At 45.7% G+C, this 15447-nt stretch overlaps 1 protein-coding gene across 4 annotated transcripts in view; it reads right to left on the bottom strand.

The window, feature by feature from the left end:
• cux1b (cut-like homeobox 1b) overlaps positions 1-15447 on the bottom strand; it is a 477189-nt gene that overhangs the window by 161826 nt on the left and 299916 nt on the right. For 2 of the 4 annotated variants that reach the window (XM_078422717.1, XM_078422719.1), the window contains exons 16-18: positions 10338-10439; positions 7422-8233; positions 1483-1569 (exon numbers count right to left, since the gene is read on the bottom strand). The exons of 1 other annotated variant lie outside the window; for it this stretch is intronic. In XM_078422717.1, coding sequence (XP_078278843.1) covers positions 1483-1569; positions 7422-8233; positions 10338-10439 — 1001 coding nt within the window. The remainder of the gene's footprint in view (positions 1-1482; positions 1570-7421; positions 8234-10337; positions 10440-15447) is intronic. One more of the 4 variants, XM_078422718.1, reaches the window with a different exon arrangement.

The following is a 15447-nucleotide window of genomic DNA, read 5'->3' as shown; positions in this document are numbered from 1 at the left end:
TGGTAAAGGCGCTGCCTTGCCTTACTCACCAGTACGGCAATGTGTGTTGTCCATGTCAGATCCTCTGTGATGTGGACTCCCAGGTATTTAAAGCTACTCACCCTATCCACAGTAATCCCATTTATCTCCAGTGGCGTGTACGTCCTCGGATGTTGAGCCCTTCTGAAGTCCACAATCAGCTCCTTAGTTTTTGTGACATTCAAGAGGAGGCTGCTGTCCTGACACCAGAGTGCCAGATCAGCCACCTCCTCCCGGTAGGCCTTCTCATCGTTATCGGAGATCAGGCCCACCACCACAGTGTCATCAGCAAACTTGATGATGGAGTTGGAGCTGAACCTGGCCACACAGTCATGTGTGTACGGGGAGTATAGTAGGGGGCTAAGGACGCAACCCTGGGGGGATTCTGTGTTCAGGGTGAGGGGGTTAGTAGTATGTGTTCCCATCTTGACCACTTGGGGCCTGCCGGTGACATCGTGCTCCTGCACGTCCTTACCCGCCACGATAATGTCATCGACAACAATCGCACAGGGGTATCTGTCGAAGAGCTGCTCCATAGAGCGTTGAAACACTTCACTGGTACATCCGCAAGAATCTGTACCGTCCGAAGGATGTGCTGAAAGTAGTGAGCATACCACCACATCTGTGAAACACGGCGGTGGGGGTGTTACGGCCTGGGCATGTATGGCTGCTGAAGGTACTGGCTCACTTACCTTCATTGATGATACAACTGCTGATGGTAGTAGCATAATGAATTCTGAAGTGTATAGATACATCCTATCTGCTCAAGTTCAAACAAATGCCTCAAAACTCATTGGTCAGCAATTCATTCTACAGCAAGACAATGATCCCAAACATACTGCTAAAGCAACAAAGGAGTTTTTCAAAGCTAAAAAATGGTCAATTCTTGAGTGGCCAAGTCAATCACCCGATCTGAACCTAATGGAGAATGCCTTTTATGTGCTGAAGAGAAAACTGAAGGGGGCTAGCCCCCAAAACAAGCATAAGCTAAAGATGGCTGTAATACAGGCCTGGAAGAGCATCACCAGAGAAGACACCCAGCAACTAGTGATGTCCATGAATCGCAGACTTCAAGCAGTCATTGCATGCAAAGGATATGCACAAAATACTAAATATGACTACGTTCATTTACGACATTGCTGTGTCCCAAACAGTATGGTGCCCTGAAAAGGGGGACTATGTATAAACACTGTTGTAATTTCTACATGGTGAAACCAAAATGTATAAAAATGGCCTTTATTAAAATCTGACAATGTGCACTTTAACCAGATGTGATTTTTTCTATTACAAATCTCAAATTGTGGAGTACCGAGGCAAATAAATAAATGATGGGTCTTTGTCCCAAACATTATGGAGGGCACTGTAATTTCACACTATTCGAAATGCATTTATACAATGGTTCTGGACTGGCAATTCTCTGTTAACAAGTAAATGGACGTTGTTAAGAATGAATTTGGGACTTACCGGTGTGGCTCCAGTGCAGAATGCTCCACTGTAGTCATGAGAAGTAGCCGGGGAGGAGCTGAGAGGTTGTGTAGTCAGACGTAACACCTGAGTGATGACAATTAGAATGATAAATAGTTCCTTTCTAAGTGTTATCACACTGGTGCTATGATATTGTTTGAGAAGCCAGAACCATTGTATAATCGACACCACACTCTCTGATGTGGGGTGAAGGAAGTTTGTTTACCACACTTCCATATTTTGTGGTCATGCAAAAAACAAACTCAATTCAAATTTATCATCTTCTTAAGAGTAATATTATAGCTGATTTATGGTCAGCAGCAAACTAAATCAAACACATCCAACTACATGAGTTGCTGAACAGAATATATTTTCAGAGACAGATTTAAAATCTTGACTAGACACAAAAAGCCGGAGTAACTCAGTGGGACAGACAGCATCTCTGGAGAAAAGGAATAGGTGACGCTTCGGGTCAAGACCCTTCTTCAGACTGAGAGTGAGGGGAGAGGGAAACGAGAGATATAGACGGTGAAATAAAGAGATATAGAACAAATGAAAGGAAGGTATGCAAAACATAACAATGATCAAGGGTAGGTAGTGCCCACAATGGTCCATTGTTGCCGATGGGCTAGGTGATAATGAGCAAGGAGCCCTTTCCCCAGACTCTCGGTCTGAAGAATGGTTTCAACTCGGAACGTTACCTATTCCCTTTCTCCAGAGATGCTGCCTGACCAGCTGAATTACTCCACCTTTTTGTGTCTATCTCCAGTTTAAACCAGCACTTGCAGTTCCTTCCTACACATATAAAATCTTGGCGCTGGTTATGACCCAATCTCTATTTAATGTGCAGAAAGCTCAGAAAGGAGTATACCAATAGAAAGACCAATTATAATGGGTGTCAACGTCTTTTACTCAAATCATTAACAGAATCAATGAATTGGCCAAAGGAGTTTGCATGAAGAAAAAAAGACACATCTTTCTAGAAGACAAATCTTTGCTTTTCTAAAAGCTATACTGTATTTAAGAAGTATGCAAGCCATTCTGGTAGGTGCCTGGAACATGCTGCTGGGTAGGGATGGGGGGGGGGTGATAGTGTTGGTGGAAGCAGATATGAGAGTGGTATTTTTAAGAGACTTTTGGATCAACACATGGATATGCAGGGAATGGAGGAATATGGACCTCATCTCAGTGTGAAAGCAGGCCCTTGTGCCCAACTTGCCCACGTCAACAAACATATCCCATCTACACTAGTGCCACCTGCCTGCGTTTGGCCCATATCCCTCTAAACCTGTCTTATCCATGTACCTGTCCAAATGTTATTTAAACACTGTGATAGTATGTGCCTGAACTACCTCCTCCGGCAGCTCATTCCATTTACCAACAACCCTTTGCATAAAATGGTTGCCCCTCAGGTTCCTATTCGATCCTATGGTTCTGGATTCCATGTGCCTGCAAATGATCCGTATTCCTCTATTCCCTGTAAATCCATATGCCTATCGAACAGATTCTTAAACACCACTATCATATCTGCCTTCACCACCATCTATGGCAATGCTTTCCAGGCCCCCACCACCCTCTGTGTTAGTTGCAGAAATCAATATTCATATCGCTTGCTTAGAGGCTGCCCATAATTTGCTTGGGCCCAGCGGTATGAACATTGACTTCTCGAACTTCAAGAAACCCTTCCTCTCCCTCTCTCACCGTACCTCACCCACCCTAGTTCTCCAACTAGTTTCACTGTCCTCCTGATTAATTTTACTGATTTTATGCCCTGTTGTCACCTTCCCCTCAACCAACAATGAACCATTCTACATTTCCTTGAACATTGTCTGCTTTGATCTGTCCTTTCACACCTTGCATTGTACCTTTCCATTTCTCTAGTTTCCCTCTCTCTTGACTCCCAGTATGAGGAAAGGTCTCGACCCGAAACGTCATCCATTCTTTCTCTTCAGAGATGATGCCTGTCCCGCTGAGTTACTCCAGCATTTTGTGTCTATCTTTGGTGCAAACCAGCATCTGCAGTTCCTTCCTATACAGTTAAGTCTAGGTCATTTATCTATATATCACAAACAGAGAGATCCCAGCACAGATCCCTGCACAACTCCAGTGGTCACAGACCTCTAGCCAGAATATCTTCCACCACAATCCTCTGTCCTACGAATTAGCCAGTTCTGAATCCATACAGCCAAGTCATCGTGAATCCCATACATCTTAATCATCCGGATCTGGATGCGGGACCATATCAAAAGCCTTAATCCATGTATATAAAATCCACCACCCTACCTTCATGAATCTCCCTTGTCACCTCCTCAATGTTGGTGAGACATGATCTACCACATTCAAAGCAGTGCTGGCTATGCCTAATTAGCCCATGTTCTTACAAATGGAAGTAAATCCTATCTCAAAGAATTATCTCCAATAGTTACCCAACCACTGAAGTGAGGCTCACTTTGCCTATATAGTTCTCTCGATTCATATCATATCATATCATATCATCATATCATATCATATATATACAGCCGGAAACAGGCCTTTTCGGCCCACCAAGTCCGTGCCGCCCAGCGATCCCCGCACATTAACACTATCCTACACCCACTAGGGACAATTTTTACATTTACCCAGCCAATTAACCTACATACCTGTACGTCTTTGGAGTGTGGGAGGAAACCGAAGATCTCGGAGAAAACCCACGCAGGTCACGGGGAGAACGTACAAACTCCTTACTTCCTTTAGATTCCCTCTACTTCCTTTAGTAAATAACATTGGCCACTTTCCAGTCCTCTGGGACCTCACCTGTGGCGAGAGAAGAAACCTCGGCAAGGCCCCCCGCAATCTCCTCTCTTGCCTCCCTCAATAACCTGGGATAGATCACATCAGGCCCCGGGAACTTGTCCACGTTAACATTCTTCAAGAGCCTCAGCACCACCTCCTTCTCGACCAGAAACTATCCTAACATATCTGTATTCTTCATACTGATCTTGTTGTCCTCCAAGACTTTCTTACTGGTGAACACAGATGCAAAATACTGGTTGAACACCTCTCCTGCATCGTCAGTCTCTCAGCATAGATTCTCACCTTTACCCTCACCCTGGTCACCCCCTTTTCTTTAAACAAACATAAAAAGCCTTGGGATTTTCTTCAATCCGACTGACCAATGACATTGAATGGCCCCCTTTGGCTCTTCTAATTGCCGGCACTGATGCCACCTTCTTAAGCCTGACATAATCTTCCTTTTCCTTCCAGACCAAGTTTACAACCTCCTTGGTCATCCACACTTCCCTGACCTTGCTGTCCTTCCCGCTCCTCCTTCCTGGAACATGCTGACCCTGTACTTTGATCAGCTGGCCTTTAAACAACTCCCTCATGTCTTCGTCACCTAATCCTTTTCTTCAGAGATGCTGTCTGACCCGCTGAGTTACTCCAGCTTTATGTCTGTGGATTTACCCAAACATAACTGATGCCAATCTACCCTCCTTAGCTCCTGTCTAATGATATTGTAATCTGCCTTGTGCCAAATAAGCACCTTCCCCCAACATCCAGACCTATCCCAATTCAAAACAATCTGAAGAAATTGTCAGCACAATTTCCAAAATGCTCTTCCACCATAACACCAGTCACCTGGCCAGTCTCGTTTCCCCATACAAGGTCTTGTATGATCCATCCTCAGCTCGAACTATCCACATGCTGTCTGAGAAAACTTTCTTGGATACATCTAACAAACTCTGCCCAATCTAATCCTCTTGCCCCGAGTAAATTGCAGTCAATATTGGAGAAGTTATCGTCACCCACTACAACAACCCTGTGGTTCTTGCATCCTGTGTAAGCTGGCTACATATCTGATCCTCTATCTCCCACTGGCTATTGGGTGGCCTATAATATAATCCCATGAGAGTAATTGTTCCTTTCTTGTTTTTGAGCTCAACAGCATGTGGATAGGTAGCGGCACGGTAGCGCAGCGGTAGAGTTGCTGCTTTACAGCGAATGCAGCGCCGGAGACTCAGGTTCGATCCTGACTACGGGTGCTGCACTGTAAGGAGTTTGTACGTTCTCCCCGTGACCTGCGTGGGTTTTCTCCGAGATCTTTGGTTTCCTCCCACACTCCAAAGACGTACAGGTATGTAGGTTAATTGGCTGGGTAAATGTAAAAATTGTCCCTAGTGGGTGTAGGATAGTGTTAATGTACGGGGATCGCTGGGCGGCACGGACTTGGTGGGCCGAAAAGGCCTGTTTCCGGCTGTATATATATGATATGATATGATAGTGTTGAGCAATTACTGTCATGGGATTATATTATAGGCCAACCAATAGTCAATGGGAGATTAAGAAGGCATATAGGATACCGACCTTCTCTAGTCAAGACATTCACAGGCAGGGAGGTTATGTTCCAACTTTATAAAACATTGGGTGATGTTTTGGATCCAAACCCTTCTTCAGACTCTGAAGAAGGGTTCCAACCAGAAATGTCACCCATCCTTTTTCTTCAGAGATGCTGCCTGACCCGCTGAGTTACTCCATCACTTTGTATCTATCTTAGGTATAAACCAGCACCTGCAGTTCCTTTTCACTTTATAAAACATTGGTCAGACTCAGCTGGAGTTTTGCATGCAGTTCTGGTCACCAGACTTATAGGAACAATGCTACAGGGCTGGAGAGGGTGCAGAGGAGGTTTACCAGGATGTTGCCTGGGGTGGAGTGTTTCAGTTAAGAGGAGAGATTGGAGAGGCTATGCTTTTCTCTGGAGGTTTAGAGGGGACATGATAAGCAAATGTGAAATTATGAGGGGTATAGATAGGGCAGATTGCTGGGACCTTTCCCTCATATCAGAGGCAGATAAATCTGGAGGACATAGACTTAGAATGAGAGTGAAGAGAATTAAAGGGGATCTGAGGGTGACCTCCTTCACCAGAGAGTGGTGAGGACCTGGAACATACTGCTGGAGCAAGTGTCATAGAGAGAGACAAACAGCGTGAAAAGAGGCCCTTCGACCCAACCTGCCCATGCCGACAGCCCCATCGACACTAGTCCTACCTGTCTCGTTTTATCCATATCCTTCTCAGCCTAGTTATCCATGTATCTGTCCAAAGTTTCTTAAACATTGGCTTAACAACCTTTTATGGCAGCCCGTTTCATCCACCTACCATCCTTTGTGTAAAAGAGTTGCCCCTCAGGTTCCTATTAAATCATTCATCCCTCACAAACCTATGTCCTCTGGTTCTTGATTCCCCTCCTCTGGGTAAAAGCCTGTGAATTTACCTTATCTAATCATCTCACGATCACATACACCCTGAGAAGATCAGCCCTCATCCTCCTGCCTTCCAAGAAATAAAGTGGTCCTAGCCTGCTCAACCTCTCCCTATAGCTCATGCCAAAAGTGGTGGAAGCAGAGTTTTGGAAGTGTTTGGATGAGCACCTGTATAACCCAGGCACAGAAGGCTATGGGGCAAGTTGTGGAAGTTGGCATTAATATGAATTCCCACTGCTCGCAGTGTGGATGTGGTGTGCCCTATGCCTATCATACTCTTGCTTGCCAACCCAGATTGGTGCCCGTCTGATAGATTGAACATGTTTACTGGTGTATTCAAGTCTCCAGGTCTTGTCCCATTCACAGCCTCCATCACCCCAACACTCAGTGCCCCTCCAGTTGTTGCATGTTCCTGATTTACATTGGTTCAGCATGGTGCCACATCTTTATCTATACTCGCCCATGGATCTGGAATTCATCCCTTAGCCTCTCCACCTTCCTCTTTTCTTTTATCATGTTCCATAAAATGTGGCCAATCTTTGGTTGTCTCTCCTGAGATCTCTCTCTGTGACTTGGTGTCGATATTGTTCGATGTTGTAATGTATCTTGGGTATTTTAATGTTAGAGACAGTTTATGGGAAGTTAGTGTTGGTGAATGACAATTTTAAAAACAAGATTCTTTTAAAAAATAGTTTACCTTTTCTCCGAAGATTCTCTGGCAAATCCCATTCTTGGCCAACTTCTCCTTCACCTGCCGTGTCAACTCAGCGGTGTCCACCTCCTGGTACATGTAGATCTCATACTGCTCTGGTGTTAATGGTGGCACAGAAGGCTTGTGTGGTTTTGAAATGGGAATGAGAGGTGAAGAAGGCAGGGGACTGTTCTGTGGGGTCACACTACTGCTGGCGACCACCGTGCCCAAATCAGATGCTTGAGAATACGGAGATTCTGCGTTTTGCCAATCCTTCCAAGGGTCAGAGGAAGCTGGCCCTTGCAATGGATTCCGATCAATATGTCTGCCCGGATTATTAAACCGTTCTCTTCCGCTGCTATTTTCCTCTGCTCTTCCATCTTCTGAAAAGGTTGAATTTCTTCTGTCTGGGCAGACTGTGTTCCACCACTGGTCCCTCCATGTACTACCTCGTCCCAGTTCATTTTTAACTTGCTTAAGCATATTGTGTGGCGTCTCTGCGATTCCATGGTGTTCTGAGGCGCATGAGTCATGTACTGTTTCCTTTTTTAACCCTTGGGAAGTCTGTGTTGCGATGGTGCTGGAATCCACAATGGAAGGCTTTTTCATGACTGTTAGTGAGGAGAAGATTGACGATGAGGATGCGACTTTGGATGAATGGAGGGTCACGCCAGTTTGAGCAACAGGTGCTGGCTTTGGTGTTGGCTCAAGGCCTGCCTTCTGAGCTTCCATCTCACGCCTGGCCTGTACCAGTATTGACCAGATTGCTTCATCTGAGCCACCACTGCTCGACGTACAAGGTGGCTGAGTTGAATCAACTATAACATACAAAATGGACACCAGTGGGCATGGCATTCACAAACTCCTTTCAGTACTGTACATTTCCTGTGAATTGTTCTCAGAGCTTTGCCATTATGTCCAAGATTATAAAATAAATTAAATCAATTGGCAAAGTGGCCAAAGGAAAAAAATGCTCAAAATGTAGCTCAAAGTTGGCACATTGGCCTTCATCAGTTAGGGTATTGAGTATAAACATTGGGAGGTCATGCTGCAGTTATATAAGACGTTGGTGAGGCCACGTTTAGAGTGTTGTGTTCAGTTCTGGGCACCGTGTTAGAGGAAAGATGTTGTCAAGTTGGAACAGGTACAGAGAAGATTTACGACAATGTTGCCAGGACTCGAGGGCCTTGTAGGGAGAGGTTGCGCAGGCTGGGACTTTATTCCTTGGAGCCCAGGATGATGAGAGGTGATCTTATAGAGGTGTACTAAATCATGAGAGGAATAGATCGGCAAATGCACAGCGTCTTTTGCCCAGAGTAGGGAGATCGAGAACCAGGGGATATAAGTTTAAGGTGAGGAGGGAAAGATTTAATAGGAACCAGAGTGGTAACTTTTTTTACACAGTGGGTGGTGGGTATATGGAATGAGCTGCCAGAGTGGGAAGTTGAGATAGGTGCTATCATAATGTTTAAGAAGCTTTAGACAGGTACATGGATAGGACAGGTTTGGAGGGATATGGCCTGACACGGGCAGGTGGGACCAGTGTAGATGGGACATGTTGGTCGGCGTGGGCAAGTTGGGCTGAAGGGCCTGTTTCTACACTGTATGACTCCAGGTAGCTCTGCCATTAAAGACTAGAGAGACTAAGGTGAGAAGGGCAAAGTTTAAAGGAGATATGTTGGGAACATTTTTTTTTGTGGCATTTAAGAAGCTTTTGGACTGGCACATGAATATGCAGGGAATGGAAGAATTTGTATGTACAGGCAGAGGAGATTAGGCTAACCTGGCATCTTGTTCGGTGCAGACATTGGGGGCTGAAGGACCTGTTCCGTGCTGTACTGTTCTATGTTCTCTACGAATATCTCTATAATTTCTAATTACTAAAATGCATGATGGTAAAGATTAAGAAGGCACAATGTGTGAAAGCAGCATCATTCATATCATTAGTATAAAGTAATGAAGTACGGAATGATAGATTATTACATAATAAATTCATAGTAGTATTTTGTTTTAAAACGGAGAAAAAAAATTGAGTTATGGGGCTGAGAATGGAGATTTATTCACCAGTGCCTTGATGTTCAGAAGTTGATATTAGTTTGGAAGTTGCTCAACATTATATCCTGCTTCAGGATCATGTGTTTTATGTTCTGCACAAAGCACAAAGTGGCGCAGAGGTAGAGCTGCTGCCTTGCAGCGCCAGAGACCAGGGTTCGATCCTGACTACGGGCGATATCTGCACAGGGTTTGTATGTTCTCACTGTGACGCCATGAGACAATAGACAATAGACAATAGGTGCAGGAGGAGGCCATTCGGCCCTTCGAGCCAGCACCGCCATTCAATGTGATCATGGCTGATCATTCTCAATCAGTACCCCGTCCCTGTCTTCTCCCCATACCCCCTGACTCCGCTATCCTTAAGAGCTCTATCCAGCTCTCTCTTGAATACATTTAGAGAACTGGCCTCCACTGCCTTCTGAGGCAGAGAATTCCACAGATTCACAACTCTCTGACTGAAAAAGTTCTTCCTCATCTCAGTTCTAAATGGCCTACCCCTTATTCTTAAACTGTGGCCCCTTGTTCTGGACTCCCCCAACATTGGGAACATGTTTCCTGCCTCTAACGTGTCCAACCCCTTAATAATCTTATACGTTTCGGTAAGATATCCTGAGTGTCCTCTAAGTGCTGTAGTTTCCTCACACATGCAGGTTTGCTGGTTAATTGGCTTGTGTAAATTGTCCTGAGTGTGTAGGTTAGGACTAGTGCATGGGTGATCACGTCCTCACAGACCTGGTGGTCCAAAGGGCCTGTTTCCACACCGTATCTCTAAAACTAAAACAAAGCTTCCTCAGTTTCAACATACAAGACATCTGACAGGAGTTGTGTAGCTGCATCTTCACACCTTTGCTTTCAGGCTGCACTCACCATTTTTTTGCACCTGTAGTTCTCTCTTGGCTTGTTCTAGAATCGATTTGATGGCCTCATCAGAGCCCGTCTCAGGATTTCTGATCCGTGTTGTGATGTTGCCTGGAAACATGCAAAATGCCAATTAATGTTGAGAACATTATAGTCAGCAGATATTCACTTACAACTCACTGACGGGAACAGGTGTTTGTAATCTTTCAATGCTTCCACACAATGATGATTAGTATTTTAAGTACAGATTTTGCCTGCTTCATTTATCTTTTCCTTAATTTATTCAGGCCGGCACGGTGGCGGAGCGGTAGAGTTAAAGCCTCACAGCGCCGGAGACTCAGGTTCGATCCCGACTACGGGTGCAGTCTGTACGGAATTTGTACGTACTCCCCATGACCACGCGGGTTTTCTCCGGATGCTCCGATTTCCTCCCACACTCCAAAGATGTACAGGTTTGTAGGTTAATTGGCCTGGTAACATTATAAATGACCCCGAGTGTGTGTAGGATAGTGTTAGTGTACGGAGAAAGCTAGTCGTCGCTGACTCGGTGGGCTAAAGGGTCTGTTTTTGCGCTGTTTCTCCAAACAAAACAAAACAATTTTTCTCTTATTTCCTTGAAGTGTGCACTCACTGTTTTCCTGCACTGCAACAATCAGTTAAATATTGACTCTTTATTAAATCTTTGATTGATCTTCACCACTGGCATGTAAGTCAAGAAAATTGCATGCACCCTTTCCATACTGTAGAACATGTAACTGAAGGGTAAACAGCACTTCACACGGTGAGCAAAGTAACTTCAGAAGTGGAACTAAGCTCTACACTTGGGTACAAAACGATCACTGAGCAAAGGAGTGAGAATCTCTAAAATAGCAAGATGCATTCGCTACAGAAAGTTTCAGGTAGAATTTATTTGTTTGAAGTTAATAATAAAACAAGGAGTCATCGTTCCAATATAAAATCTGTACAGTTTCTGTTTTACACCTGCAGCAAGCAAATATGGAGTGAACAGACAAGTACTGCACATTAATTATCAGGACGGAGCAGTGAAAGGAATATCCAATCTGGCTCTCTCTAAATGAGGTAAAATGAAATGGCTAATCTCGGTACCCAACACTGTAGTGCAGGCACCAGTGGTGTGGTTCATTAAACACACAGCCCTGACACTGACAGTACAATTCAGCCAATGACTGCAACTTTATCTGCCATCTCTGGATGGGCAAATGTGCAGCTGTCATTTGTTTCATTCACCAGTGACCTGCCTAAATTAGTGTTTACTGCCTCTGACAACCACACAGTGAACTTTGTGACAGTACTCCCTCACTGTTGTATGACGGGAGTCTTCGAATTCCGTCTTGCAGATTCTTCAGCTCATCTTACTTCAGCTGATGGGGCACTTTATTTGATCTGACTTTTTTTATGGACAAGAAATACCTGGTTAATTTTCCACTTGGTCTGGCTGATACTACAATGCTCCAAGCACAGCTTATCTTCACAACTACAGCCTGGATGCTGCCAGAACCCTTGATGCTTGCTCCAGCCCACCACCTCGTCATGAGGAGTGAATCACATTGGGGCAAACACTGCTTTATGTTATTGAGGGACAATACATAAGACATCTAACAGTACAGCACAGGAATAAGCCCCACAGCCCACAATGACCGTGCCAAACAGGATGCAAGGCCAACTCTCATCCCTATCCCTCCATTCCCTGCATATCCATGTGCCGATCTATAAGTCTCTTAAATGCCACTATCGTACCTGCCTCCACCAACATCCCCAGCAGCATGTTCCAGGCACCCACTACCATCTGTGTAAAAAAACTTGCCCCACACATCTCTTTTAAACGTCGCCTCGCTCACCTCAAAGCTGTACCAGCAAGAATTTGATATTTCCATCCTGCGAAAAAAGATTCTGACTGTCTACCCTATTTTTCCACTCATAATTTTACATCTTTCTATCTCCCCGCAACCTTTGGCATTCAGAGACAACAATCCAAGTCAGTCCAACTGCTCCCTGTAGCTAATACTCCCTAATCCAGGTAAACCCTTGGAAAGCTCCCCCCCTCCACAGTTCTATGCCCAAGCAAAGCTTCCACTTACATTACTTATTAAAGTAAGTAGAAGACATAAAATTGATGATTTGTATTTTGCAAAGGTAACACCACAGAAACAGGCATTTAATTCTGTCCTGTCCTATCAGCTTGATGTAACAATTCAACACATCCCACCCACACACCCCCCCCCCACCTAAACCACATGGCCCTGTGACCCCCCCCAAACCACACAGCCCTGTGACCCCCCCTAAACCACACAGCCCTGTGACCCCCCCCACCTAAACCACATGGCCCTGTGACCCCCCCCAAACCACACAGCCCTGTGACCCTCCCACCTAAACCACACAGCCCTGTGACCCCCCCCAAACCACACAGCCCTGTGACCCCCCCCCTAAACCACACAGCCCTGTGACCCCCCCCCACCTAAACCACATGGCCCTGTGACCCCCCCCAAACCACACAGCCCTGTGACCCTCCCACCTAAACCACACAGCCCTGTGACCCCCCCCAAACCACACAGCCCTGTGACCCCCCCCCCTAAACCACACAGCCCTGTGACCCCCCCCCACCTAAACCGCATGGCCCTGTGACCCCCCCCACCTAAACCACACAGCCCTGTGACCCCCCCACCTAAACCACACAGCCCTGTGACCCCTCCACCTAAACCACACAGCCCTGTGACCCCCCCCCACCTAAACCACACAGCCCTGTGACCCCCCCCCCACCTAAACCACACAGCCCTGTGACCCCCCCACCTAAACAAAAAACAGCCCTGTGACCCCCCCCCACCTAAACCACACAGCCCTGTGACCCCCCCCACCTAAACCACACAGCCCTGTGACCCCTCCACCTAAACCACACAGCCCTGTGACCCCCCCCACCTAAACCACACAGCCCTGTGACCCCCCCACCTAAACCACACAGCCCTGTGACCCCCCCCCCACCTAAACAAAAAACAGCCCTGTGACCCCCCCCCCACCTAAACCACACAGCCCTGTGACCCCCCCCCCACACCCACTTTGGGCCAGTCTATTTAACCTCTCCTTCCCCTGGAGCACCTCAACCCACAGCCACTGTCACAGACGGCCACTGTCACGGACGGCCACTGTCACGGACGGCCACTGTCACGGACGGCCACTGTCACGGACGGCCACTGTCACGGACGGCCACTGTCACGGACGGCCACTGTCACGGACGGCCACTGTCACGGACGGCCACTGTCACGGACGGCCACTGTCACGGACGGCCACTGTCACGGACGGCCACTGTCACGGACGGCCACTGTCACGGACGGCCACTGTCACGGACGGCCACTTTTGCAGGCGTCAAATTGATTCTCCGGAGAGTGAACCCACAGAAAGTGCCAGGCCCGGATGTAGTCCCTGGCCGCTTCCTCACAACCTGTGCAGACCTGCTGGAGGTGTACTTGTTGACATCTTTAACTTCTCCCCACACCACTCTGTGGCTCCCACCCGCTTTAAGAATCTTTTTCCTTTTGGCATAGCTGTGCTCGCTTTTCATGGTCTCTTTTTAATCCTTCTTGCCAGATTCTATTTCCCCTTCCTTTATCAATGCCTTGAGCCTCCGCTGTTGTGTTCTGAAATGTGTCTGATCCTCACGTTTACTGCTATTTTTGCAAAATGATTCACCTTTCCTTTGATCTAATCATCAGTAACTTCTTTTGAAAGCCAAGGCTAGACAAATTTTCCAAGTGCTCTGTTTATCCAAAAAAAGTATTTATTACTCTTCTACAACTCTGAATTAATTATTTTAGATGTTAACCAATGTGCTTTTACCTTTACATGCATTTCCCACTCTCCAATAGCTAATTGATGCCCTAGATTTTCAGTTTGCTTTCTTCAGACCCAGGTCTCAAATTGTAATAAATCACTTTCAACTTTCATGAAACTCTATCATCCTGTGTTGCTAATCCTGCTTTGTACATTCTCATCCAAATCGTTGATATAAACCACAAAGAGCCATGGGCCGAGCAACAATCCCTAAGGCACACCACCAGTCACAGGCCTCCAGTCCAAAAAACAACCTTTCACCATCACCCTTCCTTCCATGAGCCAATTTTCTAGCCAGTCGGTTAGCTCTCATTGTATCCCATGCAACCTAACCTTCCAGAGCAGTCTACCACGCCAAGCCTTGTCAAATGCCTTGCTGAAGTCCATATAGACTACATCTACGGCTCTGCCCTCATCAACCTTTTTGGTTTTAGCATCTCCAGAGAACATGGAGAGGCACAATTTTGGGTTTGGACCATACTTCAGTTTGAAGAAGGGTCCCGACCCGAAACACTGTCTGTCCGTGTTCTCCAGAGATGCTGCCTGATCTGCTGAGTTGCTCCAGCAATTGTGTCTTTTTTTAAGTAAACCATCATCTGCAGTTCCTTGTGTCTAAATTGAAATTAATTGGCTTACTTTTAATAAGGTACATTGGTGAAATTTTGACAGATTTTGACATAGCATATTAGTATTCAGATTTATCACTATATTGTGACTAAGTCTATTACTTATGGAAAGTGTACATAAACTGGCCAAACGTTTGCATCACGCAGAAGGAAATTCAGAGCATTTGTTAATTGTGAGGTGAAGCAGGGTGAGAGGAAGAAGAATTATTGGAACAGACATGCAGTTGTAATTCGGACATAGGTACTGTTATTTGTAAATTGCTTAATATTATTTCGAGATAAATTATAACACTCTCAACAATCTGGGAAAATGGTGGTTGAAAACAGGGGCTTCTCTACAGTCATCGACAGTCAAGGGTAGAAGAGGCAAGACTGAAGTGCCACCACTGGTGAAAGGTGTACAGTAGCATGCGTTGTCATGTACTTCCACTCATGACCACATATGAAGAAATGCACACTATTTTAAAATATGCACATAGACGTAAAAATGTATATTTCTACATTACAAATGAAAATACATAAGATACTGCATGGATAGGAAAGGTTTAGAGGCATTTAGACCAAATACAGGCAAATGGGACTAGCATAGTTGGTCGGCATGGATGGGTTGGGCTGAGTTCAGTTTCCATGCTGTATAATTCTAGGTGACT

The sequence above is a fragment of the Rhinoraja longicauda genome, chromosome 26, assembly GCF_053455715.1.
Source record: "Rhinoraja longicauda isolate Sanriku21f chromosome 26, sRhiLon1.1, whole genome shotgun sequence".
NCBI lineage: Eukaryota > Metazoa > Chordata > Chondrichthyes > Rajiformes > Arhynchobatidae > Rhinoraja > Rhinoraja longicauda.
The sequence above is the reverse complement of the archived record's forward strand: the minus strand, read 5'-3'. Positions and strand labels throughout refer to the sequence as shown.